Raw genomic sequence first — 15,865 nt, 5'->3', positions numbered from 1 at the left:
CTTGACCAAGAGGTACACAAAATTCCCAGCAAGTGGTGATCTGATCTTAGCCTTAGAAAAACTGTTGTGAGGGGTAACCTACCACCTCCCAAGGAGGCCCATTCCATTTGGGGGTGAATCTACTTGGTAGGAAATGGGTTACAGCAGAAGGGTACTATGGTAGTTACTTTTAACCTATTCCGTGACTTCTACGGGCATCCTTCACCCAAACCAGGTATTGAAAAAAATGTCATTGTTCAAAAAGAGAATGGAAACAGGTAAGTGCAGATTCATCACCAATACTGAAGAACCTCAAAGCAAATGCCCTACTGATAAGTCATAGAGTCATATTTGTATATGAAAGAGAAGAGTCCCAGAGCTTTTGATTTTTGCCTAAGAAAATCCTTCTTCTCATTTAGATTATGGGAGTAAATGCCAGGAGGAAAAAAATGTCAGATATTAGGAAGCAGGTAGAAGTGACTTTTTTAGAGACAGTATAGTATAGGATATATGACATCTCAGACAATGAATGCAATCTACATTAGACTGCACACTTTAACAACAAAACTGCCTTTGAAAGCTAAAATGCTCTTAGGAAAGCCCAAGAGCCGATAATGTGAAGTAATAAGAAAACTCCATACTTGTGCTAATAACCCCTGGAAACAAAGGAAACAAAGCCAAGAAAACAGAGCCCCTGAGGGAAAGGTAGCAGAGATGAGCAGACCCAGTTCTGTGGCACTTTCTTTGAAAGACCACCATAGAAGAAGTCACTCTATGGCAGGCCCAGCATTACTACTTCCCAAACAGAGGTCTGCTGTCTCAAAAATCTGGCTAAAGGCCTCAGGGAAGCTTGTTCTAGGAAGACAGGGAGGAGAAGGCATCCTTGCTATAGTTAGACAGAGATAGTGGGATTAAGGATCAGAATTAGAAGTATCAATGCACAATTCAAAAAGAAGTATCAGTGCATGATTCAAAAACTGTAAAACAGGGTAGGTAGGAAGCAAGACCAAGGGACACAGATAGTGCTAACCAAGAACCAGATCACCAAAGAAATGGCCCTGATGCAGGCCCACAAGGGCTCTCAGAAGAGTGGGATTAGGGTGAAAAGTTCCTTATGGGGAACCATCCATGCAATGTTTCCTCCATCCTGACCCAAGCATGCTGTTCATCTATCACTGTCCCTGCACTAAGCCACAAGGAAACAGAGCTCTGGGCATCACTGAGGACCCCAGGAAAGGCCAGTTCTTGCCATGCTGCCATCTTGCAGCTTGGCCCTGCTGACTCCACAGTATGTAGAACCTCAGCTGAGGTTTCTGACTTGCTCTGTTTCCTATAGGAAAGTCTCCTGGCCCTGCCCAGAGGGGTTTACTTGACCCTGGATGCTCCTAGTCTTAATGGATTGTCTCTAGCTGCCTGCCAATGCTGCTGGCACAAGCTGAGATGATTACACTAAGAACATGCTGTGTGCCAGATGCTTTCTGTGGGATGACAGATTAGAGGGTGACGGGTGATGAGAAGGAGGGGGTTACAAGTCACAAATGCCAAATGCTAACAATTGTACAATAATCCCACGTCAGAAAAGGCCACTGTTATAGAGGGCACTGGAGACATAGAACTAGATCATTAGGGTGCAGGATGAATAAAAACTCCACTTAACCTGTGCATCATATGTATTACTAATATGAAGACAAGAAAGGAATTCCCTCTGCAGCCCCACCCTCCTTATGGGGCTGAGGTGATGACGAAACAGACAGACACCCACGTCAGGATATAGATTTAATACATCTCTGTTACCCCATGATATCAGTGTTTACACAGGCACTGGTGGCCATCACGTGATGGTCACACTCCAGCTATCACACACACGTGACAGGAGCAGCAACAGGCAGGCTCTCAAGGAAGCTCTCAAGATCCAACATTCATCATGTGCTGCTGTCGGCCACTGACAGGGCTCTGGACCTATCACTGAAAAAAAGCCAGCACTAAGATTCTGGTTCTGGGCACCCTGAGGATACTGCTGACTGTCCAGACGTGTCTGTTCACAGCTGGAAGAGGTGCTGGAGGATGTGTCTTTCCTCTCAAGGTCCTGGTATCTTCTGGCCTGGGGCCCTGGTGACCCCTCTATCCTTCTGCTCTTCTGCTATTAGGCTGGTTAAACTCTTCCCAGGTAAATCGTTCATACATCTAGGCCTTCTCTTGCTCAGTGAACTCTAAAGAGGCATCAGCTTCCAACTTTCTTCCTAGTTGATGAACAATACTTCCTCCTATTTTCCACATGGAGTGATTCCAAACTGTTTCTTCCAGGTCTAGAAAGCAGAGTTGCCAAGACAGAGAAATTTACTTCCTCTCTGAACCCATAGTCTCTGTCTTTCTCACACACAAAGGAAACTCAGCATGGGTCTTCTAGCCTGGAACCTTCTGAATTAGCGAAAATAACCCTTTCTTTGAGTGATGTTCAGACAGTAGCCTGGTCCCGGCCTTCCCAGATGTCCTCCCGTTGCTTGGCCTCCAATCGCTTTCTTTCTGTAAAGACAGGCAATATTAAAATTGGCTCCATATACCACCAACTGATTGACTTTCCCTCAGTCCAAGTTTTCAGGGAAATTTCAACCAAGACAAGTAGAATCACTGGTTTTCCTGACATGGTTATCAGTAAATAATGCCTCTTCAACAACAATAAGAAAATGACATCTTACAGAGAAACAAGGGAAAGTATGAAGAGGAAAGAAAAAGGTATATTTCATATAACCAGCTCCTAGTTTTATTTACTAGTTCAATGGTTTTCTTACTTTCAGTTTTATTAATCTCTCCTTTGATTTTCAGGAATTCCAATTTCGTGTTTAGTTGGAGATTTTTAATTTGTTCTTTTTCTAGTTTTATTTTTTAGTTACATGTCCAATTCATTGATTTGCTCTTTCTCTACTGTATTGATTTTAGAAATATAAATTTTCCCTTAAGTATTGCTTTGGCTGCAACCCACAAATTTTGGAATGTTGTTGCATTGTTGTCATTCTCTTTAATGAAACTATTGATTGGTCCTATGATTTGTTCTTTGACCTACTTGTTCTTTAAGATTAGATTATTTAGTTTCCAATTAATTTTTCATCTTTCTTTTCATAGCCTTTTATTGAATATAATTTTTATTGCATTATGATCTGAAAAGAATGTTTCTGCCTTTCTGCATTTGGATATGAGATTTTTATGCCTTAATATATGGGTATAATTTTTGTGTAGATGCCAAGTACCACTGTGAAAAAGGTACATTCCTTTCTATCCTCATTCAGTTTTCTCCAGGTCTATCATATCTAACTTTTCTAAAATTCTACTCACCTCCTTAACTTTTCTTTCGTGTTTATTTTTTTGGTTAGATTTATCTAGTTCTGAGAAGGGAAAGCTGATATCCTCTACTAGAACAGTTTTACTATTACCTTCTGTAACTCATTTAACTTCTTTAAACATCTGAATGCTATGCCATTCAGTGCATATATATTTAGTACTGATATTGGAAAAAATATATATCAGAACTAGGGTCAGACTCCAGAAAATCCTAGCTATCAGTTCTTGCTTCTCTTACTCTACTTCTCACCTGCACTTGTTGTTTTGGGGTTAGTTTGTTTCACACTCATCTCTCATTTATTCTCAGGAGGAACAAGGGTTGGGATGAGGCATCCAGAATGTGTTTAAGTACTCATTACTGAACCTCGAGTTCTAAACTCCAATGGAAATAACACCGGAATAGGTTGTACCTTCTTAACATCACTTTACTGAAAAAATATATCCTGAGTTCAGTGTTCTCAGGTTACTTACTGATGGGGGAGTTTGGGGCAAAAATGAGGGCAGAATGAATATCCAGAGTTAAGTGATAATGATCACAAGAAACAGCAGAGAACTGATGTTGCTTCTAAGACCACTGAAAATGCAATTTTGGCTTAATTTTCTCTTTTTAATTTGACAGTGAGAGGCAACATGGCACACTGTATAGGCAGCCAGCCCTGAAGACAAGAAGACTTGGGTTCAGATGCTACCTCTAACACAAACTGGCTGTGTGACTCTAGGTGAGCTTTTAAGTTGCAGAGAAGTTGCCAACCTGCACTGGTTGGGAGTTTCCTCACCTGGGAGTTCTCTATACCAATGAAATTACATCTTCAAACCATAAAACAAGATTTACCAATTATTTGTCATCTGGGTCTCCTGAAAGGATTAAATATGTTAACAGATATAAGGGACTTTATGGTATGAAGATCAAATGGGCTGTATAAATAAAAACACTTTTTGAATTACATCTACACAGAGAAATAAGATAGCCTGCCTTTAACTCTCTGGTTCTAACACTCTGGGGGCAAAAGCACTGCCAGGTTACAGACTAGCAGGTGACAATGACAGTGAAAGGAATTCACTGCAATTTGGGCTCCATCTTGTGGCACGTGCTGAATACAGCAGCCAAGAGATCCAAGTAAAAAATGGGAATGAGCCGCAGGAGCAGTTAATAAAGGCAAATGCCTGTTCAATCAGTGCCCTGTTCTTTTCCTGTCAGAAAATGACTGTTTGGGGAATAACCCTGAGATTATGATTTGGCTCTAGGTCAGACTGGGGCAGCTAGACATATGGCATCCAAGTGTACTGGCTGTAACTGGCTTGTTTAGAAAAGTGAGGAATGGCCTAGTTCTCCAACAGAGAGGAGCTTATTAAGTAAATTAAAGGTGGAGGAACCTTAAGAGAAAGTGAGCAAAAACTGAAAAGGATTCTTGACTACAAGAAAAGTAAATGGGACTCCTGCAAAATAAACAAAAAGTGAATTTTCAAAAATCAAGTTCTTCAATCAAGCTAAGAAAACTATAAAAGGCTGGATGTCAAGGGATTCTTAATCTACTGTCTATGATCTACCAAGGGATTAATCTAAGGAAAGATTTTCATGGGGTCTGTGAAATTTTAATTGGGGGGCAAGGGGAGGAGAAAAAATATACAAGTACATACACATGTATGTATGTATATATACACAGATTCAACACATATGTATATTCCATATATGTGTATGTGGATCTATCTGTTTTTTATTAATCCTTCACTAAAAGTTAGCATTCACTTCAATCAGGAATGTTGGCCACAAACATTCTGAAAAGGGGTTTATGGACTTCAAAATCTTGCCACAGGGGTCTATTCATGATGCAAAAATAGTTAAAAACACCTATTTTAGGGGACAGTAGAATAAAAGGCAAAGGAGTCCTAGAGGGGAGACTTCATGAACATTCATCTTCTAAGAGAATATAAAAACATGGGCAATGTGAGGAGAAATTACATGGTTCACACCAATAAAAAAGTCAACCCCCCCCATTAGCAATCAGTACAAAGCAACAGTGAATACATTCTGAAACATAGGCCTAGAATAAGAGAATCTCAGAGATTAAGGAGAGAGATCATCCAGGCTACCAGGCTCATTTTACAGACAAGGAAAAGGAGGACCAGAGAGGGGCTTCCAAAGTTCACAGTGGGAGCCAGGGGTCTGAAGGCTTTCAGCTAAGTGCTCTTCCCCTTAGGCCTAATGCCACTTTGAAATACAAACTGAAAACACCAACAGGAAAATATGTAAAACAGAAAACTCAAGACGAATGCTGTCCCTTTACTCAATTGAAGACAACAGAAAACACTAAAAAGTGGAGAGGGCTTATTCTGCCTGTGTCTGTTGAACTTCAAGATGATTTTAATAAGTGATACAGAAGCTAAGAGCAGGAATAGTTTTGTAAAAGACAGATTAGGAGAGACAGAGGAAAAAAACACAGCTGAACTGGTATCAGAGTATGAAAGCACCTCGATGCATTCAAATAAACAGGGTCTAATGATTTACACATTTCCTAGCTTTAAATGAATTGAATGAAGTCATTGAAGGGTCACTAGCTACCATTCCTCAGATTTGGGGCACAAAGATTGGAAAAGGGCCAGTGTTTTCATTTTAAAAAGAGAAAGGGGATGCAACCTGTATGATTTACTTCTACACATGGGAAAAATAATGAAAAAAATCATCACAAAATCAATTCACAAACACCTACAGAATAATAATAAGCATAGCTTTCTTAAGAACAAGTCCAACCACACTAATCTAATATCCTTCTATCACTTTGTGTGGGAAAATGTGGTAGATCAAGGGGAGGTGAAAAATGTGACCTATTTTGATTTGGGTAAGGCTTTAGATTTTTGGTTCAGCAAACATTTAGATATTTATCAATATACTGAGAAAATGCAGTTCAGCTTGTAGAATAGTTATGTTGGAGGTAGGAAGATACACCACCATGAAAGGTCATACCTAGAGGATCATTATCTATGGGATAGTATCATCAATCTGGGGAACTACGTGGTATTCAGCAGGGTTCCTAGGCTAGGTTTGCTAAACATTTTCATCACATTTCTATTGTTCAGTGGAAAGGAGAGTGAGACGTGGAGAAATCAGATGATATAGATTTGTATGCTGGCCCTATCACCTATTAGCTCTGTGACCCTGGGCAAATTGTTTACGTTGAGTTCTCAGTTTCCCTCTCTGTAAACTGGGCACAATACTTTCATGACATATTCTTGGGGTTATGGCGAGGTAAGCACTGTATGAACTGTCAAGAGCTATATGAACTCAAACTGCTGACTGTGATGGAAGAAAGGAGATGCTCATTAAAACCATTAATGACCCTGAGAGGGGGCAAGACACAGATTGAATATGTTGGTGATGTGATCAGACAGATACAAAGGGATCAAAATTTATATAAGGAGTAACCTGGATAGATAGAAAACTATCCTAATAGAACAAACCTGAGCAATAGTCATCAATGTAGTTTTGTGATTTAAATACAGCTCAACAATGGGATGCATAAATAGGAATGCTGATGTTCCAACATCTAACTAAGCCTTGTTGGAAATGTCCAAGTCAGAAGCAAATGTTCCTTTCTGACCTGACCTTTTAGATTATTCTAATATATTTACTGTGTATTAGACTGTGAATTCCCTGAAAGAAGGGCCAATGTCTATCTAATTTTGTCTCTCTCCTACTATTTAGCACAGTCCTTTACAATGATTTTTTTTTTTACCTAGACTTATGGTTTCATTGTAGTTAACTTCTGGTGAAACAACTTGTTCTTCCAATGGAGATCTGACAACTAGTTTGTTATCTGGGGTGCAAGAGGCTGGCCTAAGGTCACAGAGCCAGTGTGTCAGAGGATGTCAGCTCTCCAGTCCCTATGACAGACTTTCTATTTGCTTTATATACAGAACTGACAGAACTGAATTATCTTTCTGAATGTGCTGTAAGTTTCATAAGGCAGGGGTTATGGCTCATATTTCTGTATTCCCAATTAACATCTGGACTATGGAAACTCATAGTGACTTAATAAATATTTTAGGAAGGAAGTTCATGGGGAATTCTTTTAACTAGGATTAATTCAAAATCAGAAAACTTAAATTCTTTCAGCTACTGAATGCACTATTTTCTAGTTAAAACTACATTTTTCAGTTTTTGCAAGAATACTAGATAATAAGAATTATATTTTAAAAATTACAAAGAAGATAAGCTCAGAAGGGAACACAAACAATTAAAGCAATCTTCTTATCTTCATGTTAAGTTTAACACACTTTTCAATACAAACTCTAACAGAATTTTAGTTTTATATACAATCCTTATAAGTGTGTGTATATTTAAGTATCTGTATTTGTTGATGATTGTTAAGTTCATAAAAACAAAGAAAAATGTTTTCAAGTGCCAACTGTAGGTAACATCCTAACAACTTGAACTGTCCAAAAATGGAATGTGTTCCTCAGGAGGTAGTGGGCTTCCTCCCTCACTGGAGACTTTCAAGACAAGCAAGGATGACCTTTTGTGACATATGCAGCAGAAGGCCCAAAGGACGAGAACTCGGGAGCTGGATGGGCCCAATGCCCTCATCTTACAGTTGAAGACCAGTGTAGAGGTGAGGTGACTTGTTGACAGTCACAGAGATCAAATCCTCAGAAACAGGATTTGAACCCAGGTCCTTTGACTCTTGGGCTAGGGCCCTCTCCCCTTCTGTCTCCCAGGAGAGTCTCATGTGGGGATAGACTGGACTCAATGGTTCTGGGGTCCCTCCCACCTCAGGGTTCTGTAAGATAATTCTATAACAGGCACCTCCAGAGTCACCTATGAAAAGAACTTGCTTTTAAATTATCAATGATTTAATTAGGTAGACTGGGTGATGTAAGCTGACTTTTATTCTTTCTTCCAGCCTACAATTCAACCACAAGAGCAGAACCAAGGGCAGTGTGGCCTAGAAGTACAGAAAGCTTGGTAGCTAAGCTTAGGCTGTTACCACAAATCAGTGTGAGAGGGAATCTCATCTAAGGTGAAAAGATAAAGTTCCCCAGGTCTTTCCAAGTCAGATTTTCACACATGCCTTCATGGTATAAGGAAGCACTATGAGAATTACTCAAAACTACAAATCCTGAATCCATGAACAGGACAGTTTCTTTTGCTGTTCAGGCTGTATAGTAAGAGGATGAAGAAAATTGTGTAAAGGAGATGAGAAGCAAGACATGAAGATGATTAAATAAGGCTTATGAGGAAAAGTCAAAGGCATCGAGTCCTGGAGAGGGCTGAGGGACAAGGACAGGACGATGTCAGTAACAATAATGTCAATACTGCTATAATGATTGTACAACAAATTCACCCAGTAACAACCACAAGAGCATTTGGCATCTGAATAGGATTCCTTAATGCAGAATCAGAGAATGTTAGAGTTCAAAAGGATATTGAAAATCACCTAATTCAACCTCATCATTTTAAGAGGAGAAAACTGAGGTCTATTCTCCCAAGCATTTTCCTACACCAGTTCATTTTTATCTCCACAAAAACTCCATCAGGGAAGCAAGTCAAGCATCATTATGCCCATTTTGCAGATGAGGAAACTGGAGCACGAATACTTTCTTATGGCCACCCAGACATATAACAGTAGAGACTAGACCAGAATACAGATTTTCTGACTGCTAAACTCAAATGTGTTCCCACTCCTAAGTCTGTCTTCATAAGGATTCTCTATTTCCACTAAGGAGAGAACTAGGGAGAAAAAAGTTAATAACAATAACAACAAATTTAAGTTAGACGTAAGAATTTCCTGACAATGAAAGTTGTTAGAAACGTAACCAAAGGAAGCTGTGGAATTTCTTCCTCTAGAATCTTTCAAAAGAAAACTGACGATCATTTTCCAGGGAAGGGTTAATTAAGTATGATATGGCCTCAAGGTCTCATCCAACCTGGCTTGATGATAGGATTTTTATGGCTTTGTATTTTTAACTTTAATCTGCAGGGCAGCAATGAAAAGAGAAACTACTTGTCTATGATGCCTCAGGGAGGTATATATTTTCTTAACCAATGAATGGGGGGGAAGGTCTCCTGACAGTGGTAGGAGTTGATCAATGTTTTGAAAATATAAAGTGTTGTGGCTGGAAAAAAAAGTGATGGAAATAGTGCTGGATGGTTTCCATTTCTTCTAGAGCTTTCTCTCATCTTCAAAGAGAAAGTTAGGCCCTGAATTCAGATGCTGGTAAGTGGACATCTTGGGGCTCCACAGAAACACAACAGCATCTATTTAATATGGAACAGAGCTAGGAAGAGAGGAGACTTTACTATAATACAAAATCCTCCTATGCAAATTCGGTTCTCAGACACAAAGATTAGGATCATCTCTAGAAAATAAGGAAGAAAGAGTCTATGAAGACAAATATTTTAGACCATCATACCACCAGAGAGCAACTTGTCACCGTAGTTGACTACACCAAGATAATGGCCTTTTTAGAGGCAGCGGGTAACACAGTGGATAGACCTCTGGGCCTGGAGGCAGGAAGACCTGACTTCTAATCTGTTCTCAGATACTTACTAGTAGTGTGACTCTGGGAAATTCACTTCACCACCTACTTCACTTTCCTCAACTGTAAAATGGGGGTAATAACAGCATTTAGCTCTCAGGGCTATTGTGAAGCACTTTAGTACAGTGCCTGGCACATAAGAGGTGCTTTAAAAATGTTTGCTTTCCTCCCTCCCTTCTCGTGTAGAATAGCCACAGTCCCAACATCCACATCATCTACATACAATTCAAATGGCAAGGCACTGATGTGGCTACTGCTAGCATTGTCTGCTGCAGACCTATAAAGAAAAACACCAAGTGAAGGGTGCTCAAGGGGAGAGTTGGGCAAGACTCATGTTCGCCAACTGAATTTACAAAGAAAAATGACACAACACAGGGGTAACATTCCACTGGTAAGGAAAGGGTTAACAACCTGACCTACTGCCTCCTCAAAATCAACAGGAAACCTCTCTCCTGCCTCTAGAGTCTCCAAGAGACCTTCAATGATGGAGCATAGTAGAAAACTCACAACTAGCTCATTACAACCATTAAGGCTTCAAAAATAGTTTGGGTTCAGCTCTGAAACTTCAGCACCTGCCATGACACACTCTGTCACTGGTTATCTGGTCAGTGCAGCCAAGAAGCTGCAAGCTGGCGGCTATCATCAGAGCAGAGTGGACAGAAAGTATTAATGGCCTTGTTAGATCAGCAATAAACAAGGTCTTCGAAACTTCAATTCGTTTAATGGAAAAATGAAGTTAACTTTCTGGTAAGTGGAATTCTCAGAATAAATTGCCTTCACAGATTCTCCAGATCCTAAGCTGGGCAATGAGACTGTCTAAACCTTACACGTCGATAAAAAGTACTTAGGAGTCAAGCCAGAATCCCAAGCCTTTACAAAGAAGTCAATGGCCGATAAAGGGAAAGAGACAGACTTTAACTCCAGCTTCTAACTGGAGAAAGAAAAAAGTCTTAACTGTGGACTAGAAACATTTTCCTAGAATTCTAGCTACTAGTAAATAATTAGGAGACAAGAATTCTAGATCATGTCACACGAGAAATCTTCAGGAATGTCTCAGACCCAAAAAAAAAAAAAACCCCAACACATCAAAATCAAAATCATTCTTTCTAGTTGTTGATAGAATTGCCAACAGTTTCCTTCTCTGTTACTTCTTATTTGAGTATTGGTAAGATTAGATTACAGTGATGTGATGGATGTGCTGAGCACAAATCATGGCAAATTTCCTTTCATGCTAGGGGCAGGATTTCCACCAGAAATGCACTTCACAAGAAAGTCCTTGCAAAAGGTTGGAGAAGGCATTATTATGCTTCACAAAGAACCATAGATGTTATCTAGAGGGTTGATACATATCTCATGAAAAACATTGCAAGGAGCATTGATTAGAATATCTGGTTGAGTATAAAACTGGCAAGCAGATTTTAGAATGCCTTTGTCCCAAATATCAGCACAAGAACCACCTTCCTTGACCCAAAGGCTTTCACAAGGAGGGAAATGGCAAAACAAAATAGTCTGCCATCCTTTCCTCACTGGCCTTCAAGTGAGGCTCTGGAAAAGTTCTTAAAAAGAGCAAGGAAAGGAATCAGTTCTCCAACTCACCACGGGCTTCCTGCAGCTTCTTGAGCTCGGCATCCCGTTCTGCTTTGGTCCGCTGACTCCGAACCCCAAGGGCACTGATCACCAGCCTTCGGGCCAGGGCAGCAGATGTCTCAGGCCGTGCCTTGGCTGGCTGGAGAAACTCTAAGGAGGAAGCAGGGAGGGGGAGGGAGAGAACGAGTAAGCAGTTCAGTCCTAAGTGATTTAACACAGTAATTAACATACCAAATAGACTAACAAGGGCTGCATCAGCAGTAATTAATACCAGTGTTAGATGAGCATCACAGGAAATTAACATTGTGAAGTACAACTTGGCTTCATCATTTGCAATAACACAACTTTATGCAGTGATTACATTAAGCCAGTCAGTCTCAGCCAGACCTGATCTAGCAGTCATGAGACACAGAAGGACAGGCTCGAGTAAGGATATACCTGCCTCAACAACCCCATCAGAGCCCCAAACTTACTTCCTAACTTGACAAGAGGACTCAGAGTGGGACAGCCTTGCAGCTCTGGGATCAGTGCCACTTAGGGACAGAAAACCAAGTACCAATGGGGCTCCAACTCACCAGCACAAGCCCTCGCTTTGGCTTTGGCTGCTCTTGTGGCCTGAGAGAGGGGCCGGATCTTTACCATCATGTGCTTACTATTCAGGGCATCACGAGCTGCAGAGAAATTTTAACATGAACACATAAAAATGGAATGAAATGAAGAAAAGAAAAATCTGAAGCTGGTTCTCAGAAGGAACTTCTTAGAAATTAAAAAAAAATTTTAGGGGAAGTGATAGACACTATCCATTTTATTCACTTGTTCAACAAGTATTCTTTTATTCCTATCATGTACCAGAAGCTATATTAGATACTCAGGATACAAACACAACAGATCCTAGCCTCACAGGATTGGGATGAGGGTAGGGGAAGTCTAATGTCTAAAAAGATCTCTCTCTCTCTCTCTCAGTTCCTTCATGGGGCTGCTCACATACAAAACCTGCAGTTGTCCCAGAGCACCTATTGTCTGAAAAGAAATTCAAATGAGCAATAGAACTGATGAAGGCAGCCATATTAAAGGAGCAAAAGGAGGGCAGAAAAGGAAGGGAACCAGAATTTGAGAGCTGGAAGGGAACCCGGTGGCCATCTGGCTTAATCTATTATACTAAAGACATCCCTGTCCAGCCCCTGCATGGAGACTACTGAGCTGGAGGAATCCAGCACCTTTGGAAACGAGTTCTAATTGTCAGAAAGTTCTTCCTCACATCAAGCTGAAATCTGCCTTTTAGGGAAGTTGTCCTCTGGGGTCAGTGAGAACAAGTCTAATCTTCCTCCTCATGACAGTTCTTCAGATACTTAAAGACAGTTCTAATGTCTCCTCTGAGTCTTCTCTTCTAAACCAGCCTGGTTCCTTCAATTGATAAGAACGGATAAAAGAGAAATACCTGTGATCGGACTGGAGAACACTCCTAGAGCGTGAGTGTCATCCACCCACTTAATATCAAATCCTTTCTTTCTGCAACACAAGAAAGTAAATATTTTATTCCTTAAAACAAGATACAGTTTTATTCATTTGATAAACATTTATTAAGTTCCTATAAAGTCCCATAAAACACATTACACTGAGAAAGGAAGGAAAAAAAACAGAGCCAATCTCATAGAAAGTCAAAAGTGGATAATGACACACAGAAAAAAACCAGCTTGGAGAACAGAAGCTGCAGCTGAAATTTTCAAAGTAAAAATGTCATCACAGAGCACTTACCTGGGAGTATTTGATGTTCCCAAGTACTTTACAGACATCAACTAATTAATTGTCACAAGTCCCTGGGGAGGGAATGTATTAAATGCACTACTTGGAAGAGGTGTTCTTGTGGGCAGGAGACAAGGGAGAGATGGAAAGCAGGTACAGAGAATGGGGTAGAGGAGTGCTAGAAGGGATAAAGTGAACTGGGAAGGTAATTTGGATTTCATGCAAATGTAGGCTCAAGGGCATAGAGAGATTATACTGTAAGATGGGAGTTCATAGAAAAAATGCAAAAAGCAAATAATGAAGAAGGGGCAGTTCAACTAAAAGATGTCTTTTGCTTTTTCTTTTACTCTATCACAGTAAAACTATGATGAAGTCAGAGGAACTATGATAAAGAGAAAAAAAATATAAAATGGATGCCAGACCAAAATAGAAGACAAAGCAGAGGAAGGTTGGCCATTTGGAAGAATTAACAGGTTCCCTACTTTGGAGCCAGGCAGAATCAATCAATAAGGTTAAACACCTGTTTTGTGCCATGGACTGTCCCAGGCTTTAGATATACAATTGTCTCTTACCTTCAAGGAGCTTACGGTCTCTGGAGCAGCAGACCACACATACATACATCAGTGCATAAAGAACGGACACTAGGCATTTGTGGGAAAGTCACTAGTGGCTGGGGGGAGGGAGGATTAGGAAAGGCTTCATGTGGGAAGTGGTATTGGAGTTGAGTCCTGAAGGAAGGTAGGGATGCTAGGAAGAAAAAGTGGCATTTTGGGCATGGAAGACAACTAGTGCAAAGGCATGAGGTGAGGATGGAGTGCCATGTGTGAAGGAAAGTAAGAAGGCCAATTTGGCTGAAACCTCGTATACATAAAAAGGGAGAGATGCGTCAGGAAAAATAAGATGGGACCAAATTGTCAAAGGCTTTAAATGCCTGAAGGGAGAGAGAGAAGGAAGGAGAAAGAACAAAAGGAAAGCAAAGAGGGAAGAAAAAAGGAAGTTAGGAAAGAGAATGGGAGGAAGCAGAGAGGGAGGGAGGGAAGGAAAGAAGAAAGCAAGGAAGGAAGGAAGGACAGGGAAAAAGTGAAGAAGGGAGGGAGGAAGGAAGGGATTTATTAAATATGTATAATGTGCCAGGCACTGGGCTAAAATATCTCATTTGAGCTTTACAACAACCTTGGTGGGTAGGTGCTATTATTATACCCATTTTACAGCCAAGGAAACTGAGGCAGAGGTTAAGTGACTTGCCTAGAATGACACAGCTATTAAATATCTGAGGCCAGATTTGAATTAAATTCTTCTTGACTCCAGGCCCAGCACTCTATCCACTGAGCCACCATCTCTGATCCTAGAGATAACAGGGAGCTGCTGAGATTTATTGAGCAGGGTGATGATATGGCTAAACCTGCACTTTGGGACAATCACTTTGGCAGCTGTATGGAGAATGGACTGTAGTAGGCTGAGACTAGAGGCAAGAAATTCAGTTAAAAGGCTATTGCAACAATTAGGTAAGCCTATTAACAGTTAGGCTATTACAACAGTTAGGTGATAAAAGCCTGGACTAGGATGATGGATGTGAGTGGAGATTTGGGATGGAGATGAGATGTTGTGGAGGCAGAAACAACAGGCTGTAGGACCTCAAGGTCCAGGTTCTAGTCTCAGCTCTGCCATAACTAGCTGAATGCCTTTGAGCAAGTCTTTCTTTGGGGGTTTCCATTTTCTCACCAATAAAAAAAAGGGGTTGAACTAGATATTTACTATGGTCTCTTATAGCTCCAATTCTAGGATTCTACAGTACTCAGTGAATTCAAAAGTCTGAAGGCATAACTATGGCATCTGCCCTCCTGCTTTCTCAAAAAGGTATTAACTTTATGTATTAACTTTAAAAAGCACAATCTAGGCATTACCCACACCCTACTCTCAGGACATCCAGCCAGGAAAAGTTCCCTTTGAAGAAAACAAGATAAAAGGAAATTAAAGTGATTTAGGTTAATTAGAAAAAAGAATTTCCTTGCTGCAAAAGTGATTAAGCACTTGAAGTTACTACAGAAATTGAAGATGGTCTTTCTCTGGAAAGCTTCAGTAATATGAAAGCTATCTATCCAAGAAGATTTGTGTGATGAAAAGATGAATTTTGTAATTTGTGGAAGATTTTTGTTGCCAGTCTGAAATGTATATTTGAAAGTGATAGGAAGGGCCTATAGTCTTTCTCTGGCAAAGTCTAGAAAACAAATAATAAATGTTTATCCCTTAAAAACTACAATAAACGTACTTGGACGATAGCTTTAACATATGCCATTCACTAACAACAACCTAACTTAGATTCCTCTTTTGGGAGAGGATTAAATCGGTTTATAAAATCTGTTATGCATTTTATAAGCAATGTGCCTTTAATACTGATGCTGAAAAAAACTGCAACATATTTTAGACTCCCTGATCTATTTTACATGTTCAGAATTAGGATCTCATAAATTCAATATATAAAATTATGAATATTTAAATTAATATTTTCAAATAAGAATCATGGCTCTCAAGCTGCAGCTCACCCAAGTGAGGCATTCAACATCCTGGTACAACTCAGGTGGGCTTGGACATCATGGTACCTATCATCATAGCCCACACTGGTGAATTCTTAGACATGGGTGCTAATGACCAAACTCAATTCTGAGCAGTCTCTCTAATATGGAGC

The 15,865-nt window shown here is 40.1% G+C and overlaps 1 protein-coding gene across 7 annotated transcripts in view; it reads right to left on the bottom strand.

Annotated features, from left to right (window-relative positions):
• Positions 1-1,742: 1,742 nt before the first annotated feature.
• The window catches only part of R3HCC1L (R3H domain and coiled-coil containing 1 like), a 102,854-nt gene continuing 88,731 nt past the window's right edge, over positions 1,743-15,865 (bottom strand). For all 7 annotated transcript variants that reach the window (XM_072626860.1, XM_072626829.1, XM_072626825.1 and 4 more), the window contains 4 exons: positions 12,875-12,945; positions 12,012-12,107; positions 11,446-11,586; positions 1,743-2,502 (listed from right to left, as the gene is read on the bottom strand). In XM_072626860.1, coding sequence (XP_072482961.1) covers positions 2,435-2,502; positions 11,446-11,586; positions 12,012-12,107; positions 12,875-12,945 — 376 coding nt within the window. In that variant the 3' untranslated portion in view covers positions 1,743-2,434. The remainder of the gene's footprint in view (positions 2,503-11,445; positions 11,587-12,011; positions 12,108-12,874; positions 12,946-15,865) is intronic.

The sequence above is a fragment of the Notamacropus eugenii genome, chromosome 1, assembly GCF_028372415.1.
Source record: "Notamacropus eugenii isolate mMacEug1 chromosome 1, mMacEug1.pri_v2, whole genome shotgun sequence".
Taxonomy (NCBI): domain Eukaryota; kingdom Metazoa; phylum Chordata; class Mammalia; order Diprotodontia; family Macropodidae; genus Notamacropus; species Notamacropus eugenii.
This window is presented reverse-complemented; position numbering and strand designations above follow the sequence as displayed.